General features: G+C 43.6%; 1 protein-coding gene across 1 annotated transcript; it reads right to left on the bottom strand.

Moving 5' to 3' along the window:
- Positions 1 to 9,692: 9,692 nt before the first annotated feature.
- LOC133541988 (gephyrin-like) lies at positions 9,693 to 25,547 on the bottom strand. Its single transcript, XM_061885743.1, has 6 exons — positions 25,270 to 25,547; positions 18,159 to 18,237; positions 18,030 to 18,087; positions 17,872 to 17,964; positions 9,924 to 10,018; positions 9,693 to 9,823 (listed from the first exon to the last, which is right to left on the bottom strand). The coding sequence occupies exons 1-6, from the start codon at positions 25,331 to 25,333 to the stop codon at positions 9,751 to 9,753; spliced, it is 462 nt and encodes a 153-aa protein (XP_061741727.1). The 5' UTR covers positions 25,334 to 25,547; the 3' UTR covers positions 9,693 to 9,750.
- Positions 25,548 to 26,621: the final 1,074 nt, after the last annotated feature.

Genomic DNA, 26,621 nt, shown 5'->3' on the forward strand with positions numbered 1-26,621 from the left:
TTCATGACTGAAGTTAAAGACTGGATGGCTGGTAGTTTCATGACTGTCTGAAATTAAAGACTGGATGGCTGGTAGTTTCATGACTGTCTGAAGTTAAAGACTGGATGGCTGGTAGTTTCATGACTGTCTGAAATTAAAGACTGGATGGCTGGTAGTTTCATGACTGTCTGAAATTAAAGACTGGATGGCTGGTAGTTTCATGACTGTCTGAAGTTAAAGACTGGATGGCTGGTAGTTTCATGACTGTCTGAAGTTAAAGACTGGATGGCTGGTAGTTTCATGACTGTCTAAAATTAAAGACTGGATGGCTGGTAGTTTCATGACTGTCTGAAGTTAAAGACTGGATGGCTGGTAGTTTCATGACTGTCTGAAGTTAAAGACTGGATGGCTGGTAGTTTCATGACTGTCTGAAATTAAAGACTGGATGGCTGGTAGTTTCATGACTGTCTGAAATTAAAGACTGGATGGCTGGTAGTTTCATGACTGTCTGAAGTTAAAGACTGGATGGCTGGTAGTTTCATGACTGTCTGAAGTTAAAGACTGGATGGCTGGTAGTTTCATGACTGTCTGAAATTAAAGACTGGATGGCTGGTAGTTTCATGACTGTCTGAAATTAAAGACTGGATGGCTGGTAGTTTCATGACTGTCTGAAATTAAAGATTGGATGGCTGGTAGTTTCATGACTGTCTGAAATTAAAGACTGGATGGCTGGTAGTTTCATGACTGTCTGAAATTAAAGACTGGATGGCTGGTAGTTTCATGACTGTCTGAAATTAAAGACTGGATGGCTGGTAGTTTCATGACTGTCTGAAATTAAAGACTGGATGGCTGGTAGTTTCATGACTGTCTGAAATTAAAGACTGGATGGCTGGTAGTTTCATGACTGTCTGAAATTAAAGACTGGATGGCTGGTAGTTTCATGACTGTCTGAAATTAAAGACTGGATGGCTGGTAGTTCATGGCTGTCTGAAATTAAAGACTGGATGGCTGGTAGTTTCATGACTGTCTGAAATTAAAGACTGGATGGCTGGTAGTTCATGACTGTCTGAAATTAAAGACTGGATGGCTGGTAGTTTCATGACTGTCTGAAATTAAAGACTGGATGGCTGGTAGTTTCATGACTGTCTGAAATTAAAGACTGGATGGCTGGTAGTTTCATGACTGTCTGAAATTAAAGACTGGATGGCTGGTAGTTTCATGACTGTCTGAAGTTAAAGACTGGATGGCTGGTAGTTTCATGACTGTCTGAAGTTAAAGACTGGATGGCTGGTAGTTTCATGACTGTCTGAAGTTAAAGACTGGATGGCTGGTAGTTTCATGACTGTCTGAAATTAAAGACTGGATGGCTGGTAGTTTCATGACTGTCTGAAATTAAAGACTGGATGGTTGGTAGTTTCATGACTGTCTGAAGTTAAAGACTGGATGGCTGGTAGTTTCACGACTGTCTGAAGTTAAATACTGGATGGCTGGTAGTTTCATGACTGAAGTTAAAGACTGGATGGCTGGTAGTTTCATGACTGTCTGAAGTTAAAGACTGGATGGCTGGTAGTTTCATGACTGTCTGAAGTTAAAGACTGGATGGCTGGTAGTTTCATGACTGTCTGAAGTTAAAGACTGGATGGCTGGTAGTTTCATGACTGTCTGAAGTTAAAGACTGGATGGCTGGTAGTTTCATGACTGTCTGAAATTAAATACTGGATGGCTGGTAGTTTCATGACTGTCTGAAATTAAAGACTGGATGGCTGGTAGTTTCATGACTGTCTGAAGTTAAAGACTGGATGGCTGGTAGTTTCATGACTGTCTGAAGTTAAAGACTGGATGGCTGGTAGTTTCATGACTGTCTGAAATTAAAGACTGGATGGCTGGTAGTTTCATGACTGTCTGAAGTTAAAGACTGGATGGCTGGTAGTTTCATGACTGTCTGAAGTTAAAGACTGGATGGCTGGTAGTTTCATGACTGTCTGAAATTAAAGACTGGATGGCTGGTAGTTTCATGACTGTCTGAAATTAAAGACTGGATGGCTGGTAGTTTCATGACTGTCTGAAGTTAAAGACTGGATGGCTGGTAGTTTCATGACTGTCTGAAATTAAAGACTGGATGGCTGGTAGTTTCATGACTGTCTGAAGTTAAAGACTGGATGGCTGGTAGTTTCATGACTGTCTGAAATTAAAGACTGGATGGCTGGTAGTTTCATGACTGTCTGAAGTTAAAGACTGGATGGCTGGTAGTTTCATGACTGTCTGAAATTAAAGACTGGATGACTGGTAGTTTCATGACTGTCTGAAGTTAAAGACTGGATGGCTGGTAGTTTCATGACTGTCTGAAGTTAAAGACTGGATGGCTGGTAGTTTCATGACTGTCTGAAGTTAAAGACTGGATGGCTGGTAGTTTCATGACTGTCTGAAATTAAAGACTGGATGGCTGGTAGTTTCATGACTGTCTGAAGTTAAAGACTGGATGGCTGGTAGTTTCATGACTGTCTGAAATTAAAGACTGGATGGCTGGTAGTTTCATGACTGTCTGAAGTTAAAGACTGGATGGCTGGTAGTTTCATGACTGTCTGAAGTTAAAGACTGGATGGCTGGTAGTTTCATGACTGTCTGAAATTAAAGACTGGATGGCTGGTAGTTTCATGACTGTCTGAAATTAAAGACTGGATGGCTGGTAGTTTCATGACTGTCTGAAATTAAAGACTGGATGGCTGGTAGTTTCATGACTGTCTGAAATTAAAGACTGGATGGCTGGTAGTTTCATGACTGAAGTTAAAGACTGGATGGCTGGTAGTTTCATGACTGTCTGAAATTAAAGACTGGATGGCTGGTAGTTTCATGACTGTCTGAAGTTAAAGACTGGATGGCTGGTAGTTTCATGACTGTCTGAAATTAAAGACTGGATGGCTGGTAGTTTCATGACTGTCTGAAATTAAAGACTGGATGGCTGGTAGTTTCATGACTGTCTGAAGTTAAAGACTGGATGGCTGGTAGTTTCATGACTGTCTGAAGTTAAAGACTGGATGGCTGGTAGTTTCATGACTGTCTAAAATTAAAGACTGGATGGCTGGTAGTTTCATGACTGTCTGAAGTTAAAGACTGGATGGCTGGTAGTTTCATGACTGTCTGAAGTTAAAGACTGGATGGCTGGTAGTTTCATGACTGTCTGAAATTAAAGACTGGATGGCTGGTAGTTTCATGACTGTCTGAAATTAAAGACTGGATGGCTGGTAGTTTCATGACTGTCTGAAGTTAAAGACTGGATGGCTGGTAGTTTCATGACTGTCTGAAGTTAAAGACTGGATGGCTGGTAGTTTCATGACTGTCTGAAATTAAAGACTGGATGGCTGGTAGTTTCATGACTGTCTGAAATTAAAGACTGGATGGCTGGTAGTTTCATGACTGTCTGAAATTAAAGATTGGATGGCTGGTAGTTTCATGACTGTCTGAAATTAAAGACTGGATGGCTGGTAGTTTCATGACTGTCTGAAGTTAAAGACTGGATGGCTGGTAGTTTCATGACTGTCTGAAATTAAAGACTGGATGACTGGTAGTTTCATGACTGTCTGAAGTTAAAGACTGGATGGCTGGTAGTTTCATGACTGTCTGAAGTTAAAGACTGGATGGCTGGTAGTTTCATGACTGTCTGAAGTTAAAGACTGGATGGCTGGTAGTTTCATGACTGTCTGAAATTAAAGACTGGATGGCTGGTAGTTTCATGACTGTCTGAAGTTAAAGACTGGATGGCTGGTAGTTTCATGACTGTCTGAAATTAAAGACTGGATGGCTGGTAGTTTCATGACTGTCTGAAGTTAAAGACTGGATGGCTGGTAGTTTCATGACTGTCTGAAGTTAAAGACTGGATGGCTGGTAGTTTCATGACTGTCTGAAATTAAAGACTGGATGGCTGGTAGTTTCATGACTGTCTGAAATTAAAGACTGGATGGCTGGTAGTTTCATGACTGTCTGAAATTAAAGACTGGATGGCTGGTAGTTTCATGACTGTCTGAAATTAAAGACTGGATGGCTGGTAGTTTCATGACTGAAGTTAAAGACTGGATGGCTGGTAGTTTCATGACTGTCTGAAGTTAAAGACTGGATGGCTGGTAGTTTCATGACTGTCTGAAGTTAAAGACTGGATGGCTGGTAGTTTCATGACTGTCTTAAGTTAAAGACTGGATGGCTGGTAGTTTCATGACTGTCTGAAATTAAAGACTGGATGGCTGGTAGTTTCATGACTGTCTGAAATTAAAGACTGGATGGCTGGTAGTTTCATGACTGTCTGAAGTTAAAGACTGGATGGCTGGTAGTTTCATGACTGTCTGAAATTAAAGACTGGATGGCTGGTAGTTTCATGACTGTCTGAAGTTAAAGACTGGATGGCTGGTAGTTTCATGACTGTCTGAAGTTAAAGACTGGATGGCTGGTAGTTTCATGACTGTCTGAAATTAAAGACTGGATGGCTGGTAGTTTCATGACTGTCTGAAATTAAAGACTGGATGGCTGGTAGTTTCATGACTGTCTGAAGTTAAAGACTGGATGGCTGGTAGTTTCATGACTGTCTGAAGTTAAAGACTGGATGGCTGGTAGTTTCATGACTGTCTGAAATTAAAGACTGGATGGCTGGTAGTTTCATGACTGTCTGAAGTTAAAGACTGGATGGCTGGTAGTTTCATGACTGTCTGAAATTAAAGACTGGATGGCTGGTAGTTTCATGACTGTCTGAAATTAAAGACTGGATGGCTGGTAGTTTCATGACTGTCTGAAATTAAAGACTGGATGGCTGGTAGTTTCATGACTGAAGTTAAAGACTGGATGGCTGGTAGTTTCATGACTGTCTGAAGTTAAAGACTGGATGGCTGGTAGTTTCATGACTGTCTGAAGTTAAAGACTGGATGGCTGGTAGTTTCATGACTGTCTGAAGTTAAAGACTGGATGGCTGGTAGTTTCATGACTGTCTGAAATTAAAGACTGGATGGCTGGTAGTTTCATGACTGTCTGAAATTAAAGACTGGATGGCTGGTAGTTTCATGACTGTCTGAAGTTAAAGACTGGATGGCTGGTAGTTTCATGACTGTCTGAAATTAAAGACTGGATGGCTGGTAGTTTCATGACTGTCTGAAGTTAAAGACTGGATGGCTGGTAGTTTCATGACTGTCTGAAGTTAAAGACTGGATGGCTGGTAGTTTCATGACTGTCTGAAATTAAAGACTGGATGGCTGGTAGTTTCATGACTGTCTGAAATTAAAGACTGGATGGCTGGTAGTTTCATGACTGTCTGAAGTTAAAGACTGGATGGCTGGTAGTTTCATGACTGTCTGAAGTTAAAGACTGGATGGCTGGTAGTTTCATGACTGTCTGAAATTAAAGACTGGATGGCTGGTAGTTTCATGACTGTCTGAAGTTAAAGACTGGATGGCTGGTAGTTTCATGACTGTCTGAAATTAAAGACTGGATGGCTGGTAGTTTCATGACTGTCTGAAGTTAAAGACTGGATGGCTGGTAGTTTCATGACTGTCTGAAATTAAAGACTGGATGGCTGGTAGTTTCATGACTGTCTGAAGTTAAAGACTGGATGGCTGGTAGTTTCATGACTGTCTGAAATTAAAGACTGGATGGCTGGTAGTTTCATGACTGTCTGAAGTTAAAGACTGGATGGCTGGTAGTTTCATGACTGTCTGAAATTAAAGACTGGATGGCTGGTAGTTTCATGACTGTCTGAAGTTAAAGACTGGATGGCTGGTAGTTTCATGACTGTCTGAAATTAAAGACTGGATGGCTGGTAGTTTCATGACTGTCTGAAGTTAAAGACTGGATGGGTGGTAGTTTCATGACTGTCTGAAGTTAAAGACTGGATGGCTGGTAGTTTCATGACTGTCTGAAATTAAAGACTGGATGGCTGGTAGTTTCATGACTGTCTGAAATTAAAGACTGGATGGCTGGTAGTTTCATGACTGTCTGAAGTTAAAGACTGGATGGCTGGTAGTTTCATGACTGTCTGAAATTAAAGACTGGATGGCTGGTAGTTTCATGACTGTCTGAAGTTAAAGACTGGATGGCTGGTAGTTTCATGACTGTCTGAAGTTAAAGACTGGATGGCTGGCAGTTTCATGACTGTCTGAAATTAAAGACTGGATGGCTGGTAGTTTCATGACTGTCTGAAATTAAAGACTGGATGGCTGGTAGTTTCATGACTGTCTGAAGTTAAAGACTGGATGGCTGGTAGTTTCATGACTGTCTGAAGTTAAAGACTGGATGGCTGGTAGTTTCATGACTGTCTGAAATTAAAGACTGGATGGCTGGTAGTTTCATGACTGTCTGAAGTTAAAGACTGGATGGCTGGTAGTTTCATGACTGTCTGAAATTAAAGACTGGATGGCTGGTAGTTTCATGACTGTCTGAAGTTAAAGACTGGATGGCTGGTAGTTTCATGACTGTCTGAAATTAAAGACTGGATGGCTGGTAGTTTCATGACTGTCTGAAGTTAAAGACTGGATGGCTGGTAGTTTCATGACTGTCTGAAATTAAAGACTGGATGACTGGTAGTTTCATGACTGTCTGAAGTTAAAGACTGGATGGCTGGTAGTTTCATGACTGTCTGAAGTTAAAGACTGGATGGCTGGTAGTTTCATGACTGTCTGAAATTAAAGACTGGATGGCTGGTAGTTTCATGACTGTCTGAAGTTAAAGACTGGATGGCTGGTAGTTTCATGACTGTCTGAAATTAAAGACTGGATGGCTGGTAGTTTCATGACTGTCTGAAGTTAAAGACTGGATGGGTGGTAGTTTCATGACTGTCTGAAGTTAAAGACTGGATGGCTGGTAGTTTCATGACTGTCTGAAATTAAAGACTGGATGGCTGGTAGTTTCATGACTGTCTGAAATTAAAGACTGGATGGCTGGTAGTTTCATGACTGTCTGAAATTAAAGACTGGATGGCTGGTAGTTTCATGACTGTCTGAAATTAAAGACTGGATGGCTGGTAGTTTCATGACTGTCTGAAATTAAAGACTCGATGGCTGGTAGTTTCATGACTGTCTGAAGTTAAAGACTGGATGGCTGGTAGTTTCATGACTGTCTGAAATTAAAGACTGGATGACTGGTAGTTTCATGACTGTCTGAAGTTAAAGACTGGATGGCTGGTAGTTTCATGACTGTCTGAAATTAAAGACTGGATGGCTGGTAGTTTCATGACTGTCTGAAATTAAAGACTGGATGGCTGGTAGTTTCATGACTGTCTGAAGTTAAAGACTGGATGGCTGGTAGTTTCATGACTGTCTGAAATTAAAGACTGGATGGCTGGTAGTTTCATGACTGTCTGAAATTAAAGACTGGATGGCTGGTAGTTTCATGACTGTCTGAAATTAAAGACTGGATGGCTGGTAGTTTCATGACTGTCTGAAGTTAAAGACTGGATGGCTGGTAGTTTCATGACTGTCTGAAATTAAAGACTGGATGGCTGGTAGTTTCATGACTGTCTGAAATTAAAGACTGGATGGCTGGTAGTTTCATGACTGTCTGAAATTAAAGACTGGATGGCTGGTAGTTTCATGACTGTCTGAAGTTAAAGACTGGATGGCTGGCAGTTTCATGACTGTCTGAAGTTAAAGACTGGATGGCTGGTAGTTTCATGACTGTCTGAAATTAAAGACTGGATGGCTGGTAGTTTCATGACTGTCTGAAGTTAAAGACTGGATGGCTGGTAGTTTCATGACTGTCTGAAATTAAAGACTGGATGGCTGGTAGTTTCATGACTGTTTGAAGTTAAAGACTGGATGGCTGGTAGTTTCATGACTGTCTGAAATTAAAGACTGGATGGCTGGTAGTTTCATGACTGTCTGAAATTAAAGACTGGATGGCTGGTAGTTCATGACTGTCTGAAATTAAAGACTGGATGGCTGGTAGTTTCATGACTGTCTGAAATTAAAGACTGGATGGCTGGTAGTTTCATGACTGTCTGAAATTAAAGACTGGATGGCTGGTAGTTTCATGACTGTCTGAAATTAAAGACTGGATGGCTGGTAGTTTCATGACTGTCTGAAATTAAAGACTGGATGGCTGGTAGTTTCATGACTGTCTGAAATTAAAGACTGGATGGCTGGTAGTTTCATGACTGTCTGAAATTAAAGACTGGATGGCTGGTAGTTTCATGACTGTTTGAAGTTAAAGACTGGATGGCTGGTAGTTTCATGACTGTCTGAAATTAAAGACTGGATGGCTGGTAGTTTCATGACTGTCTGAAATTAAAGACTGGATGGCTGGTAGTTCATGACTGTCTGAAATTAAAGACTGGATGGCTGGTAGTTTCATGACTGTCTGAAATTAAAGACTGGATGGCTGGTAGTTTCATGACTGTCTGAAGTTAAAGACTGGATGGCTGGTAGTTTCATGACTGTCTGAAGTTAAAGACTGGATGGCTGGTAGTTCATGACTGACCTCGACACTGCAACTTCCAATATAGCCTCGGCCGCACATTTAACCACACCCTGCGTTTTGATGAGCACACCAAAAGTATTACCCGCTCTTGCTTTTTCCACCTCAGAAACATTTCCAAACTCAGATCCATACTATCGCATGCTGACCTAGAACTAATCAATCATGCTCGTTTCCTCACCTCTTGACTAGTGCAAGTCAACCGTCTACCGTCTACCGTCCCAACAAAACATCTCTAATTACGTCCAGAGCGCTGTTGCTCGGAGGCTCTTGTCAAGATATAAGTTCAAAGTTAAAGTTAAACTTTAAGTACCAATGATTGAGCTCTGCATTTGACCCATCACCCTTGATCACCCCCTGGGAGGTGAGGGGAGCATTGGGCAGCAGTGGTGGACGCGCCCGGGAATCATTTTTGGTGATTTAACCCCCAAGCCACCCTGCACACAACCTGTTCAGCCTCCTTCCCTCTGGAAGACGATACAAGAGCCACCAAACTCACCAACAGTTTTCACCACCTGGCTGTTAGGCTGCTGAACTCTCTCTCCCCCCGCCGTGCCCCCCCAATCCTCAGCCCGATCCAACAGGCTGTCAGGACTTTGAAATCCCCCTCCCCGGAACAACCTGAACTCTAAACCCCATGACCCACAGAAAAAATGACCATGCAAAATTGCACACATCTGCTGCTATATCATAACTGTTTGCACTACTGATGAAACACTCATTGTTTACAGCCATATCCTATTTAAAAACAACAGGAACTATATATATTGTCATTTTAGTAGGTAGACATATTTACGTTGCACTTTAATGTTTTCTTTTCTTTTTGTCTACGCATGGGAGAGTGCGAAACAAAATTTTGATTCCTTTGTATGTCTTTACATGTAAAGAAATTGACAAATAAAGCTGACTTGACTTGACTTGAATTCCAAGCCTTAATGCTGAGCGCCAAGCAGGGAGGTAATGGTTCCCATTTCTATAGTCTTTGGTATGACTCGGCCCAGGTTTGATCTCACAACCTACCCATCTCAGGGTGGACACTCTAACCACTAGGCCACTGAGTAGGTCATGGTCAATCATGGTCAAGTTCTTTCAGTATCCCTGCACTGGCTGCCTGTTCCTTTCCTTGATATATTCTATTCGTGACTTTATTTTGTTATGTTTCTGTTGTTGCATCATCTTGTTTTCTTGGTACTATTTGTAAGCACTTTGTGAGCTCTCTCTGGAAGAAAGGCTATATAAATAAAATGTACTTATTTACCAGTGAAATTTGTCTTCAAATGGATCAGTTAGGTGAGAGAGAAAAGCAGTGTTCCCAAGGTCCAAGAACTATACCTGAGAGCCTTTCTTGCTCCCCGGAAGGTTGATGATCAGAGTTTTACCACGGATACCACACACTGGCCTGAGAAGGAAAGCACAGGAGGACAGGCTGCAGTCAAACCACAGTAAGTTGTGCTAAGAAGTGAGTATTGAAGGCTGAAAAGTGCGAGTGAAATCTTCACCTGGACAACATGCCGAGTGGCGTGACGTTAAGGGATCCCATCAGCATGGCCAGAGCCATGCCTGGAGCCTCTCTCTCGATCACGTCTCTGGTTGCCTACAGGGGTAAGAGGGATGGAGGGTCAGGAGACGACTGATCAATATTCCACAACCACACAAACATTGTAAGTCACGGTTTGATCATGTTCTTATTTCAAACATCTGCTATTACAAAAGCCAAAAGCAGTGAAGTTGTCAGCTTGTGTAAATGCTAAATAAAAAGAGACTACAACAAATCCTTTTCAACTTATATTCAATTGAATAGACTGCAAAGACAAGATATTTCATCTTCACACTGACAAACTTTCTTCTTTTTTGCAAATAATGATGAACTTAGAATGCAATGGCAGCAACACATTGCAAAAAAAGCATTTTTACCAGTGTGTTACATGGCCTTTCCTTTTAACAACACTCAGTAAAGGGTTGGGAACTGAAGAGACACATTTTTGAAGTGGAATTCTTTCCCATTCTTGCTTGATGTACAGCTTAACTTGTTCAACAGTCTCCTGCCTCATATTTTAGCCTTCACACATTTTCAATGTCTGGACTACATGCAGGCCAGTCTACGTAGTACCCGCACTCTTTTACTATAAAGCCACGTGGCCTGGCATTGTCTTGCTGAAATAAGCAGGGGCGTCCATGATAAGGTTGCTTGTATGGCAACATATGTTGCTCCAAAAGCTGTATGTACCTTTTAGCATTAATGGTGCCTTCACAAATGTGTAAGTTCGCCAACTAATACACCCCCATACCATCACACATGCTGCCTAGAACGGACTGTTCTAGGGTCCTCTTTGGTCCGGAGGACACGACGCCCACAATTTGAAATGCAGACTCGTCAGACCACAGAACACTTTTCCACTTTGCATCAGTCCAACTTGGATGAGCTCAGGTCCAGCAAATCCTGTGGAGTTTGTGGGTGTTGTTGATAAATGGCTTTGGCTTTGCATAGTGGAGTTTTAACTTGCACTTACAGATGTAACAACACACTGTAGTTACTGACAGTGGTTTTCTGAAGTGTTGCTGAGCCCATGTGGTGATATCCTTTAAATACTGATGTGGCTTTTCGATGCAGTAGCGCCTAAGGGATCCAAGGTGTGTAATATCATGGCTTACGTGCAGTTATTTCTCCACATTCTCTCAACCTTTTGATGATATTACGGAGCGTAGATGGTGAAATCCTAAATTCCTTGCAATAGCTGCTTGAGAAATGTTCTTAAACAATTTGTTGACAAAGTGGTGACCCTCGCCCCGTTCTTGTTTGTGAATGAGTGAGCATTTCACGGAAGCTGCTTTTATAGCCAATCATGGGACCCACCTGTTCCCAATTAGCCTGTTCACCTGTTGGATGTTCCAAATAAGTCTTTGATGAGCATTCCTCAACTTTATCACTCTTTTTTGCCACTTGTGCCAGCTTTTTTGAAACATGTCGTAGGCATCAAATTCCAAAAGAGCTAATATTTGCAAAAAAGAATAAAGTTTGTGTGAAGATGAAATATCTTGTCTTTGTAGTCTATTCAATTGAATATAAGTTGAAAAAGATTTGTTGTATTCTCTTTTTATTTAGCATTTACACCAGCTGACAACTTCACTGCTTTTGTAGATGTGTATACATACAAAAACAAATACACATATTTATGTGTATATATACACACATACGATAATATATACACATATACATACATACATACATACATTTTATTTATATATATATATATATATATATATATATATATATATATATATATATATATATATAAAACATACACACACAATATTGGTACTGGTACTAAAATTATTTCAATAAACATATGTTTATAATTGTCATTTAGTCCTTAAATAAAATGTTGAGCATACTAGACAACTTGTCTTTTAGTAGTAAGTAAACAAACAAAGTCCTAATTAGTCTATGCAGTAACATATCGTGTCATTTATACACCTATTATTCTGCACACATTATGGAGGGACAAATTATATATATATATATACACACACACACACACACACACACACACACACACACACACACACACAGTATATACATATACAAAAATATATATATATTTGTATATGTATATACTGTGTGCGTATGTATGTATATATATATATATATATATATATATACACAGTGGGGCAAAAAAGTATTTAGTCAGCCAGCGATTGTGCAAGTTCTCCCACTTCAAATGATGACAGAGGTCAGTCATTTTCATCATAGGTACACTTCAACTGTGAGAGACAGAATGTGAAAAAAAAATCCAGGAATTCCCATTGTAGGAATTTTAAATAATTTATTTGTAAATTATGGTGGAAAATAAGTATTTGGTCACTTCAAACAAGGAAGATCTCTGGCTCTCACAGACCTGTAACTTCTTCTTTAAGAAGCTCTTCTGTCCTCCACTCGTTACCTGCATTAATGGCACTGGTTTGAACTCGTTATGTCCACTATGACCAAGACCAAAGAGCTGTCGAAGGACACCAGGAAAAGAATTGTAGACCTGCACCAGACTGGGAAGAGTGAATCTACAATAAGCAAGCAGCTTGGTGTGAAAAAATCAACTGTGGGAGCAATTATCAGAAAATGGAAGACATACAAGACCACTGATAATCTCCCTGGATCTGGGGCTCCACGCAAGATCTCACCCCGTGGGGTCAAAATGATCATGAGGACGGTGAGCAAAAATCCCAGAACCACACGGGGGGACCTGGTGGATGACCAGAGAGCTGGGCCTGAAGTAACAAATGTTACCATCAGTAACACGCTACGCCGACAGGGAATCAAATCCTGCAGTGCCGGACGTGTCTCCCTGCTTAAGCCAGTGCATGTCCAGGCCCGTCTGAAGTTTGCCAGAGAGCACATGGATGATACAGCAGAGGATTGGGAGAATGTCATGTGATGAAACCAAAATAGAACTTTTTGGTATAAACTCAACTTGTCTTGTTTGGAGGAAGAAGAATACTGAGTTGCATCCCAAGAACACCATACCTACTGTGAAGCATGGGGGTGGAAACATCATGCTTTGGGGCTGTTTTTCTGCGAATGGGACAGGACGATTGATCCGTGTCAAGGAAAGAATGTATGGGGCCATGTATCGTGAGATTTTGAGCCAAAACCTCCTTCCATCAGTAAGAGCTTTGAATGGTTGACCAAATACTTATTTTCCACCATCATTTACATATAAATTCTTTAAATTTCCTACAATGTGAATTCCTGGATTTTTTTCACATTCTGTCTCTCACAGTTGAAGTGTACCTATAATGAAAATTACGGACCTCTGTCATCATTTTAATTGGGAGAACTTGCACAATCCCTGGCTGACTAAATACTTTTTTGCCCCACTGTATATATATATATATATATATATATATATATATATATATATATATATATAGACATTACTGTATATATAAATGAGTATATCCATCCATCCATCTTTTTCCGCTTATCCGAGCTCGGGTTGTAGGGGTGGCAGCCTAAGCAGGGAAGCCCAGACTTCTCTCCCTCTTCCCAGGCCAGCCGGGAGACATAGTCTTCCCAACGTGTCCTGGGTCTTCCCCGTGGCCTCCTACCGGTTGGATGTGCCCTAAACACCTCCCGAGGGAGGTGTTCAGGTGGCATCCTGACCAGATGCCCGAACCACCTCATCTGGCTCCTCTCGGTGTGGAGGAGCAGCGGCTTTACTTTGAGTTCCTCCCGGATGACAGAGCTCCTCACTCTATCTCTATGGTAGAGCCCCGCCACTCGGCGGGGGAAACTCATTTGGGCCGCTTGTACCCGTGATCTTGTCCTTTAGGTCATGACCCAAAGCTCATGACAATAGGTGAGGATGGGAACGTAGATCGACCGGTAAATTGATAGCTTTGCCTTCTGGCTCAGCTCCTTCTTCACCACAACAGATCGATACAATGTCCGCATTACTGAAGACGCCGCACCAATCCGCCGGTCGATCTCACCATCCACTCTTCCCTCACTCGTGAACAAGACTCCTAGGTACTTTAACTCCTCCACTTGGAGCAGGGTCTCCTACCCAACCCGGAGATGGCACTCCACCCTATTCCGGGCTAGAACCATGGACTCAGACTTGGAGGTGCTGATTCTCATTCCAGTCGCTTCATACTCTGCTGCGAACCGATCCAGTGAGAGCTGAAGATCCCGGCCAGATGAAGCCATCAGGACCACATCATCTGCAAAAAGCAGAGACCTAATCCTGCGGTCACCAAACCGGAACCCCTCAACGCCTTGACTGCGCCTAGAAATTGTCCATAAAAGTTATGAACAGAATTGGTGACAAAGGACAGCCTTAGCGGAGTCCAACCCTCACTGGAAATGTGTTCGACTTACTGCCGGCAATGCGGACCAAGCTCTGACACTGATCGTACAGGGAACGGACCGCCCCAAACAGACAGTCCGATACCCCATACTCTCTGAGCACTCCCAACAGGACTTACGAGGGACACGGTCGAATGCCTTTTCCAAATCCATAAAGCACATGTAGACTGGTTGGGCAAACTCCCATGCACCCTCAAGGACCCTGCCGAGAGTATAGAGCTGGTCCACAGTTCCACCACCAGGACGAAAACCAGACTGTTCTTCCTGAATCCGAGGTTCGACTATCCAGCGTAGCTTCCTATCCAGTACACCTGAATAAACCTGACCGGGAAGGCTGAGGAGTGTGATACCACGATAGTTGGAACACACCCTTCGGTCCCCCTTCTTAAAGAGAGGGACCACCACCCTAGTCTGCTAATCCAGAGGTACCGCCCCCGATGTCCACGCGATGCTGCAGAGTCTTGTCAACCAAGACAGCCCCACCGCATCTAGAGCCTTAAGGAACTCCGGGCGGATCTCATCTACCCCCGGGGCCTTGCCACCGAGGAGCTTTTTAACTACCTCAGCAACCTTAGCCCCAGAAATAAGAGAGTCCACCACAGATTCCCCAGGCACTGTTTCCCCATTGGAAGACGTGTTGGTGGGATTGAGGAGGTCTTCGAAGTATTCCTTCCACCGATCCACAACATCCGCAGTCGAGGTCAGCAGAACACCATCCGCACCATAAACGGTGTTGACAGTGCACTGCTTCCCCTTCCTGAGGCGGCGGATGGTAGTATAAAATTGCTTCGAAGCCGTCCGGAAGTCGTTTTCCATGGCTTCCCCGAACTCCTCCCATGTCCGAGTTTTTGCCTCTGCGATTAATGAAGCTGGACACTGCTTGGCCTGTCGGTACCCATCCACTGCCTCCGGTGTACTAATAGCCAAAAGAACCTGATAAGACTCCTTCTTCAGCTTGACGGCATCCCTCACTGCTGGTGTCCACTAACGTGTTCTAGGATTACCGCGACGACAGGCACCAACAACCTTGCGGCCACAGCTCCAATCAGCCGCCTCGACAATAGAGGTGCGGAACATGGTCCACTCGGACTCAATGTCCAGCACCCCCCTCGTGACATGTTCAAAGTTCTTCCGGAGGTGGGAATTGAAACTTTCTCTGACAGGAGACTCTGCCAGACGTTCCCAGCAGACCCTAACAATGCGCTTGGGCCTGCCAGGTCTGCCTGGCATCCTCCCCCACCATCGCAGCAAACTCACCACCAGGTGGTGATCGGTAGAAAGCTCCGCCCCTCTCGTCACCTGCGTGTCCAAAACATGAGGCCGTAAGTCCGATGACATAACTACAAAGTCAAACATGGAACTGCGGCCTGGGGTGTCCTGGTGCCAAATGCACATATGGACACCCTTCTGTTTGAACATGGTGTTTGTTATGGACAATCTGTGATGAGCACAAAAGTCCAAGAACAAAACACCACTCGGGTTTAGATCCGGGCAGCCATTCTTCCCAATCACGCCTCTCCAGGTTTCACAGTCGTTGCCAACATGAGCGTTGAAGTCCCCCAGTAGGACAAGGGAATCACTCGGGGGAGCACTTTCCAGTACTCCCTCGAATGTTCCCAAAAAGGGTGGGTACTCTGAACTGCTGTTTGGTGCGTAAGCACAAACTACAGTCAGGACCAGTCCCCCCCACCCGAAGGTGGAGGGAAGCTACCCTCTCGTCCACTGGGTTGAACTCCAACGTGCAGGCTTTGAGCGGGGGGCAACAAGAACTGCCACCCCACCCCGTCGCCTCTCCCTGCCGGCAACGCTACAGTGAAAGGCAGTCCAGTCCCTCTCGAGAGAACTGGTTCCAGAGCCCTTGCTGTGCGTCGAGGTGAGGCCGACTATATCCAGCCGCAACTTCTCTACCTCACGCACTAGCTCAGGGTCCTTCCCCCCCAGTGAGGTGACGTTCCACATCCCAAGAGCTAGCTTACGTAGCCGAGGATCGGACCGCCAAGTACCCTGCCTTCGGCTTCCGCCCAGCTCACAATGCACGCGACCTCCATGGCCCCTCCTATGGGTGGTGAGCCCATTGGAGGGATGACCCACGTTGCCTCTTCGGGCTGTGCCCGGCCGGGCCCCATGGGAACAGGCGCGGCCACCAGGCGCTCGCCATCGTGCCCCACCTCTGGGCCTGGCTCCAGAGGGGGGCCCCGGTGACCCGCGTCTGGGCAAAGGAAATCTGAGTCCATATTGTTGTGTATCCATAGAATTCTTCGAGCTTTGAAATGTGTATATATATATATATATATATATATATATATATATACCCATAAATAAATATACATACATACATATATAAACACATAACAACAATATACACATTACACAAAGACACAAACACCTATCGAGAATTGATTCTGAAAGGAATTGTTACCCTAGGAATTGGAATCAATTTAGAATCGTGAGTTGCTGAGAGATTCCAATCTCAAACATGACCATCCGTGACTAAATGTGTGTACCTCTGCAGTCACATCTGGAAATGTGTGTACCTCTGCAGTCACATCTGGAAATGTGTGTACCTCTGCAGTCACATCTGGAAATGTGTGTACCTCTGCTGTCACATCTGGAAATGTGTGTACCTCTGCTGTCACATCTGGAAATGTGTGTACCTCTGCAGTCACATCTGGAAATGTGTGTACCTCTGCAGTCACATCTGGAAATGTGTGTACCTCTGCTGTCACATCTGGAAATGTGTGTACCTCTGCTGTCACATCTGGAAATGTGTGTACCTCTGCAGTCACATCTGGAAATGTGTGTACCTCTGCTGTCACATCTGGAAATGTGTGTACCTCTGCAGTCACATCTGGAAATGTGTGTACCTCTGCAGTCACATCTGGAAATGTGTGTACCTCTGCAGTCACATCTGGAAATGTGTGTACCTCTGCAGTCACATCTGGAAATGTGTGTACCTCTGCAGTCACATCTGGAAATGTGTGTACCTCTGCTGTCACACCTGGAAATGTGTGTACCTCTGCAGTCACATCTGGAAATGTGTGTACCTCTGCAGTCACATCTGGAAATGTGTGTACCGCTGCAGTCACACCTGGAAATGTGTGTACCTCTGCAGTCACATCTGGAAATGTGTGTACCTCTGCTGTCACATCTGGAAATGTGTGTACCTCTGGTGTCACATCTGGAAATGTGTGTACCTCTGCAGTCACATCTGGAAATGTGTGTACCTCTGCTGTCACATCTGGAAATGTGTGTACCTCTGCTGTCACATCTGGAAATGTGTGTACCTCTGCTGTCACATCTGGAAATGTGTGTACCTCTGCTGTCACATCTGGAAATGTGTGTACCTCTGGTGTCACATCTGGAAATGTGTGTACCTCTGGTGTCACATCTGGAAATGTGTGTACCTCTGGTGTCACATCTGGAAATGTGTGTACCTCTGGTGTCACATCTCGAAATGTGTGTACCTCTGGTGTCACATCTGGAAATGTGTGTACCTCTGGTGTCACATCTGGAAATGTGTGTACCTCTGGTGTCACATCTCGAAATGTGTGTACCTCTGGTGTCACATCTGGAAATGTGTGTACCTCTGGTGTCACATCTCTGGGTGCGAATCCGGTTCCTCCAGTGGTGAGAATGAGATTCAGCTCCTGTTCATCACACCACTCCAAAAGAGTTTCCTGTGAGGAAAAGACAAAAATGGCAACACCCTGATTGCACGTCGACTTGAAGCAAAGTCAGTTACCTTGATTTCATCAAGCTCATCTGGGACAATTTTATAGGCTGTGATGACGCCACCTAACCTGCAGGTGGGGAAAAGAGAGAATTAGCGTGAATGTAAAGATCTATGTGCTGATTGCAGGTGCAGACTTACAGCGAAGGATCATGGACCAGGTCCTTCAAATTGACCCCACTTCTGTCCTCAGCCAAGTTCTTGTAACAACTGTCACTGACTGAGGAGGACATTGTACAAAAGGCCAAACATAAATTACAGCATAAGAACTACTGAAAGTCTGTTTGTGATAATGGGGACTTGCCAGTTCAGAGGGTAGTAATACCACAGGTATTAGTCACATGGACAACATGTATCACACCAAGATAAGTGCAGAAATGAACATATTAGTCAACAACCACGGGCATCCTTTCCACTTACACTTAGTCCATCACTTTTGGAACATCATCAGCATTACAGGTGCTGTTCATATTATTAGAATATCATGAAAAAGTTGATTTATTTCAGTAATTATATTCAGAAGGTGAAACTTACATATTATATCAATTCATTACACACATAGTGATATATTTGAAATGTTTATTTCTTTAAATTTTGATGATTAGTACTGACAATTACTAAAAATCCCAAATTCAGTATCTCAGAAAATTAGAACATTAGTTACGACTAGTACCAAAAAATATTTTTTAGAAATGTGGGCCAAGTAAAAAGTTTGAACATGGAAAGTTTCAGCATGTACGGCAATCAATACTTAGTTGCAGCTCCTTTTGCCTGAATTGCTACAGCAATACATGGAGTCCAGCAGTCTGTTGCACCCTCAGGTGTTATGAGAGCCCAGCTTGCTTTAATAGTGGCCTTCAGCTCTTCAGCATTGTTGCATCTTCCGCTTCACAATACCACATAGCTTTTCTATGGGGTTAAGGTCAGGTGAGTTTGCAGGCCAATCAAGAACAGGGATACCATGGACCTTAAACCAGGTACTGGTAGATTTGGCACTGTGTGCAGGTGCCAAGTCATGTTGGAAAATGAAATCTTCACCTCCATAAAACTGGTCTGCGGCAGGCAGCATAAAGTGTTGTAAAACTTCCTGGTAGTTTGCTGCATTGACCCTAGACCTCAGGAAACCCAGTGGACCAACACCAGAGGATGACATGGCACCCCAGACCATTACCCATTGTGGAAATTTGACACTGGACTTCAGGCAACGTGGATTCTGTACCTCTCCTGTCTTCCTCCAGACTCTGGGACCTTGATTTCCAAAGGAGATACAACATTTATTTTCATCTGAAAACATAACTTTGGACCACTCAGCAGCAGTCCAGTCCTTTTTGTCTTGAGCCCAGGCGAGACGCTTTTGACGTTGTCTCTTATTCAAGAGTGGCTTTACACAAGGAATGCGACAGCTGAAGCCCATATCTTGCATACGTCGGTGCGTGGTGGTTCTTGAAGCACTGACTCCAGCTGCAGTCCACTCTTTGTGGATCTCCCCCACATTTTTGAATCGGTTTTGTTTGACAATCCTCTCCAGGGCGCGGTTATCCCTCTTGCTTGTACACTTTTTTCTACCACATCTCTGTCTTCCCTTGGCCTCTCTATTAATGTGCTTGGACACAGAGCTCTGGGAACATCCAACCTCTTTGGCAACGACCTTTTGTGTCTTGCTCTCCTTCTTTAAAGTATCAATGGTCATCTTTTGGACAGTTGTCAAGTCAGCAGTCTTCCCCATGATTGTGTGTCATACAGAATCAAAACGAGAGACCATTTAAAGGCTTTTCCAGGTGTTTTGAGTTGGTTAGCTAATTAGAGTGTGGCACCAGGTGTCTTCAATATCTGACCTTTTTACCATATTCTAATTTTCTGAGACGTTGAATTTAGGGTTTTCATTGGTTGTCAGCTATAATCATCTCCTTTTTGGCAAAAAAAACACTTGAAATGTATCAGTCTGTTTGGAATGAATGTATACATTCTACAAGTTTGACTTTCTAAATGGAATTAATGAAATAAATCAACTTTTTCATGATATTCTAATAATATGACCAGCACCTGTACTTGCTTATTTCTCAAAGTTTGCACAAGTTTGAAATATTATTTTTCTTATATTTTCTTCACAGGTCATAAAACAGCACACCAAGTAAAACCCGCCGGTAGCCACAAACTCACAAGATCAGATGTATTCCAACAAAAACTAAATTAAAAAAATTTAAAAAATGATTTAAAAAAACATCCAAAAAGCGCAAACAGTATTCCATTTACATTTGGTGAGTTCATCCATCCATCCATCCATCCATTTTTTACCGCTTATTCCCTTTCGGGGTCGCGGGGGGCGCTGGCGCCTATCTCAGCTACAATCGGGCGGAAGGCGGGGTACACCCTGGACAAGTCGCCACCTCATCGCAGGGCCAACACAGATAGACAGACAACATTCACACTCACATTCACACACTAGGGCCCATTTAGTGTTGCCAATCAACCTATCCCCAGGTGCATGTCTTTGGAGGTGGGAGGAAGCCGGAGTACCAATATTATCCAAATATTAGTGCTGTTATTATAAATTTTAACAAGTATTAGCGATATTATAATTTTAACAAATATTAGCGATATTGTTATCCATCCATCCATTTTCTACCGCTTATTCCCTTTGGGTTCACGGGGGGGCGCTGGTGCCTATCTCAGCTGCAATCGGACGGAAGGCGGGGGTAAAACCCTGGACAAGTCGCCACCTCATCGAAGGGCCAACACAGATAGACAGACAACATTCACACTCACATTCACACACTAGGGACCATTTTAGTGTTGCCAATCAACCTATGCCCAGGTGCATGTCTTTGGAGGTGGGAGGGGCCTATCCCCAGGTGCATGTCTTTGGAGGTGGGAGGGGCCTATCCCCAGGTGCATGTCTTTTGGAGGTGGGAGGGGCCTATCCCCAGGTGCATGTCTTTGGAGGTGGGAGGGGCCTATCCCCAGGTGCATGTCTTTGGAGGTGGGAGGGGCCTATCCCCAGGTGCATGTCTTTGGAGGTGGGAGGGGACTATCCCCAGGTGCATGTCTTTGGAGGTGGGAGGGGCCTATCCCCAGGTACATGTCTTTGGAGGTGGGAGGGGCCTATCCCCAGGTGCATGTCTTTGGAGGTGGGAGGGGCCTATCCCCAGGTGCATGTTTTTGCAAGTGGGAGGAAGCCGGAGTACCTGGAGGGAACCCACACATTCACGGGGAGAACATGCAAACTCCACACAGAAATTGTTATAAAAAATACTAACAAATATTAGTGATATTGTTGTTCTAAATACTAACAAGTATTAGTGATATTGTGTCTGTGATTAGGTGGTGTTTTGTCCAGGGTGTACCCAGCCCAAATGCAGCTGAGATACTGTAGGCTCCAACGACCCCCAAGGACCCCGAAAGGGACAAGCTATATAAAATGGATCGCTGGATGGATGGATAGGATAGTGATATTGTTATTATTAATATTAACAAGTATTAGTGATATTCTGTCTGTGATTAGGTGGTGTTTTGTCCAGGGTGTACCCAGCCCAAATGCAGCTGAGATACTGTAGGCTCCAACGACCCCCAAGGACCCCGAAAGGGACAAGCTATATAAAATGGATCGCTGGATGGATGGATAGGATAGTGATATTGTTATTATTAATATTAACAAGTATTAGTGATATTCTGTCTGTGATTAGGTGGTGTTTTGTCCAGGGTGTACCCAGCCCAAATGCAGCTGAGATACTGTAGGCTCCAGCGACCCCCAATGACCCCGAAAGGGACAAGCGGTAACAAATGGATGGCTGGATGGATGGATAGGATAGTGATATTGTTATTATTAATATTAACAAGTATTAGTGATATTGTTATCATAAATATTAACAAGTATTAGTGAAATGGTTAATCTAAATATTAACAAGTATTAGTGAAATTGTTATTCTAAAAATGAACAAGTATTAGTTATAATATTATAGGGAGACAAACTATAGTGGCGCTGTCATCACGATGTTGACATGACCGACTGATAAGCTGCTTCCTCGTTTCCTTGCTCTTCAAACTTGATTCTTGATCATCAATCATTCCTCTCACTGGATAGTAAAAGGATGAGCATGTATTCCGACAAGTCACTACACTTTGACAGTCAATTTAGACGCTTGCTTCCACCCCCCTTATGAGTCATTCTTTATCTAAAAGGGAATATATTAACATTCTAGGAGTCGGCCTCCTGATGACAGCAGACATTGTACAGTTAGTGATGTTTTATTATGTGTGTTGGCTCTCATAGTAATCAGTGATGTTCAAAAAAAGGAAAACATTTTGAATGCTGCTTATGCTTAAAATTATCAAAACACAAATACTAAATGTTATTATAAATGTTACTACATTACATATAAAACCTTAATAGAGGTGTTCGTAATAACTTCAAAACCATGATAGTTAGACCAAAACTTTTTGAAGCACAAACCAACAATTGGTACTGGTTTGGGGAGGTTTTTAGTGGGGTGGGGGTAGTGCAGGTTATGAATAGTGAAACATTAACTTAAAAACTATAATAGTTAGACTAAAAAAACGTTGCAGCACAAACGGTTTGGACACGTTTGGGTAGATTTGGACAAGATGGAAGGTTTGATGATATCACTGGTCAGAAAATGTATGTTAGAGAAATTCAAAACCGTCAAGGCGCAAATGATTGGGAACAATTGGAGAGAAGTTTGGGTAGATTTGGACAAGGGGCGGGGGGGGTCGTGAGGGACACTTCTCCCACTGATGTGATCCAACTGTACTGTTGTCATGTTCGGTACCACTACATGTGTGGATGTGATCCAACTGTACTGTTGTCATGTTCGGTACCACTACATGTGTGGATGTGATCCAACTGTACTGTTGTCATGTTCGGTACCACTACATGTGTGGATGTGATCCAACTGTACTGTTGTCATGTTTGGTACCACTACATGTGTGGATGTGATCCAACTGTACTGTTGTCATGTTCGGTACCACTACATGTGTGGATGTGATCCAACTGTACTGTTGTCATGTTCGGTACCACTACGTGTGTGGATGTGAGCCAACTGTACTGTTGTCATGTTTGGTACCACTACGTGTGTGGATGTGAGCCAACTGTATTGTTGTCATGTTTGGTACCACTACATGTGTGGATGTGATCCAACTGTACTGTTGTCATGTTTGGTACCACTACATGTGTGGATGTGATCCAACTGTACTGTTGTCATGTTCGGTACCACTACATGTGTGGATGTGATCCAACTGTACTGTTGTCATGTTCGGTACCACTACATGTGTGGATGTGACCCAACTGTACTGTTGTCATGTTTGGTACCACTACATGTGTGGATGTGATCCAACTGTACTGTTGTCATGTTTGGTACCACTACATGTGTGGATGTGATCCAACTGTATTGTTGTCATGTTTGGTACCACTACATGTGTGGATGTGATCCAACTGTACTGTTGTCATGTTCGGTACCACTACATGTGTGGATGTGATCCAACTGTACTGTTGTCATGTTCGGTACCACTACGTGTGTGGATGTGAGCCAACTGTACTGTTGTCATGTTTGGTACCACTACGTGTGTGGATGTGAGCCAACTGTATTGTTGTCATGTTTGGTACCACTACATGTGTGGATGTGATCCAACTGTACTGTTGTCATGTTTGGTACCACTACATGTGTGGATGTGATCCAACTGTACTGTTGTCATGTTCGGTACCACTACATGTGTGGATGTGATCCAACTGTACTGTTGTCATGTTCGGTACCACTACATGTGTGGATGTGACCCAACTGTACTGTTGTCATGTTTGGTACCACTACATGTGTGGATGTGATCCAACTGTACTGTTGTCATGTTTGGTACCACTACATGTGTGGATGTGATCCAACTGTATTGTTGTCATGTTTGGTACCACTACATGTGTGGATGTGATCCAACTGTACTGTTGTCATGTTCGGTACCACTACATGTGTGGATGTGATCCAACTGTACTGTTGTCATGTTTGGTACCACTACATGTGTGGATGTGATCCAACTGTACTGTTGTCATGTTTGGTACCACTACATGTGTGGATGTGATCCAACTGTATTGTTGTCATGTTTGGTACCACTACATGTGTGGATGTGATCCAACTGTACTGTTGTCATGTTCGGTACCACTACATGTGTGGATGTGATCCAACTGTACTGTTGTCATGTTTGGTACCACTACATGTGTGGATGTGATCCAACTGTACTGTTGTCATGTTTCGTACCACTACATGAGTGGATGTGACCCAACTGTAAAGTTGTAATATTTGGTACCCACTGGTACCACTACATGTGTGGATGTGAGCCAAGTGGATGGTCAGCAGGGTCCAACTTGTGACAATCTATTCGGATATTCCTAGTCAGCTGCTGGCTTGCATCCTCTTTAAGCATTTTCCTCACGTCTCCTCCTGCCTTGGAGAAACAGGCAGTGGGCCTACTTGTGACTGTCATGCGACTATCCTGTTCTTCGCCACGCTGCAGAAAAAAAAGGTCAGCCGCGCTAATTAGTAGACCTACAGAAGAGTATTACGTTTGATGCGCCTTGCCTAATGACATGATGATGTCATTGATGTGTTAAATATGACAGACAGCGCCGTCGAAGTGTGTCCAACGGACAGATGTGGTGGGGATCAGTAAATGCTGCACACACGCAAAGGCAGCCAACAAATGTGCAAAAAGACATGAATTATGCAGCTCGTGTAGACAATCGTTATTACACGGCGAGAAATGATACCACACTCTAGCATGAAGGTAGCAAACGGAAGAGACCTTAACCGGAAACTGGGCGCGCGACGTCAAAATAAAAGCAGCACATGGCCAGGAGAGCAAAGGGAGCCCGTGCGGGAATGGCCTCTCATTTTGAAAGCTCTTTCCCGCATGTCCGCTTCCACTCCGTCGCTTGACGCTGCTTCCACAAAACCGCCATAGAGCATATGTCCAATGACACAGAATAAGACATGAAGGTTGAATAAAGACGATGAAACACTCTTAAGGAGCGGTGCCGCCGCGCTTTTAAAGCCTCCGCCGCACCTTAGCACCTGCCAGGCGGCGGCAGTATGGTCCAAGCACCGCTTCTCACGCGGCTAGCTAACTAGCTCGCCATGTAGCCCAGCTCGCATCGTGACGCCAAGCAAGCGCACAAGATTGCTCCTTTCGTCCGTCTTTAGTGGCCCTACGTCGGCCTTAGCGCTCACTGCGACGGCCTGTTGGGGGGCCTTACCGGTCAGGATGCCCACTCGAGTCTGATGGTCGTGGTTGGTGAGCACCATCCCGTCCGTCGCCATGTTGACCAGTCCTGCCTGCCCTCTAACACCACCTACACCACCTCCCGCGTCTACTGCCTGCCCTCTAACACCACCTAAACCAGCTACACCGCGTCTACACCACCTCCCGCGTCTACTGCCTGCCCTCTAACACCACCTCCCGCGTCTACTGCCTGCCCTCTAACACCACCTAAACCAGCTACACCGCGTCTACACATATAGCACCTAGGACATAGTGGGCGGGGCCAGCAACTAGACATATAACATGTAGAACACAGTGGGCGGGGCTCACATCTAGACATATAGCATGTAGAACCTTTGATTGATTGATTGATACTTTTCTTAGTAGATTGCACAGTACAGTACATATTCCGTACATTTGACCATTAAATGGTAACACCCCAATAAGTTTTTCAACTTGTTTAAGTCGGGGTCCACGTTAATCAATTCATGGTAAGTAACCATTGGCGTTGTTAGGCCTATTTTAGGGAGGCTCCAGCCCCCCCTAAAATATTCTTAAGCCCCCCTAAATAATTTGGTGTTATATTTTAATTTATCTGCGACTTGTCCAGGGTGTACACCGCCTTCCGCCCGATTGCAGCTGAGATAGGCACCTGCGACCCCCCGACCCCAAAGGGAAAAAGCGGCAGAAAATTGATGGATGGATGGATGGATTTTATTTTTTTATTTTATTTTTTTTTACAAATACATGCCGACATATTCATTATAAAGAGAGCCTAATATGAGTTGAAATAAATAATCATATAACCTGTCATTATTCACTCAGTTTCCCTTCACTTCATAGCATAAGGTAGAGAGTCCCTATAGTGCGTCGGTATCCAATCCATTCCACTTGTTCATATAGAAAATGCCCACATCACTCAAAATCCAGTCCACGTTTTTTCTGCGACCTTGCTTGCGGTCCTGCAGGTGTGCAGCTTTGAAGCACACAGCGCTGCAGAACAAGAACGTGAACGGATGCCAAATGGACATAAGAACAGAGACCTGCACATGATTATAGAGGGGCAGGGCCTCAAAGTCAAAAAAGGAGAGGACATTTTTTTGGGGGGTCCTTTACACAATATGGAAATTAATGTAAAATTACATTTGCTAATAGGAAGCCAATTAACTAGTTAGCTGTGTGTCCTTTGTAGGTATTGTCATAATGAGTTAATTCACATCATAGGCTTGAAAGACATGAAAAGCAACAAAACACTGGTTTATTATTAAGCTATTTATTGTTAAAGATAAGCACTTTAATATTGAACATTGAACAGTGCAACATGAACTTCGAAAAAAATAAAAAATA

This window comes from Nerophis ophidion, linkage group LG24 (genome assembly GCF_033978795.1).
Source record: "Nerophis ophidion isolate RoL-2023_Sa linkage group LG24, RoL_Noph_v1.0, whole genome shotgun sequence".
Classification (NCBI taxonomy): Eukaryota; Metazoa; Chordata; class Actinopteri; order Syngnathiformes; family Syngnathidae; genus Nerophis; species Nerophis ophidion.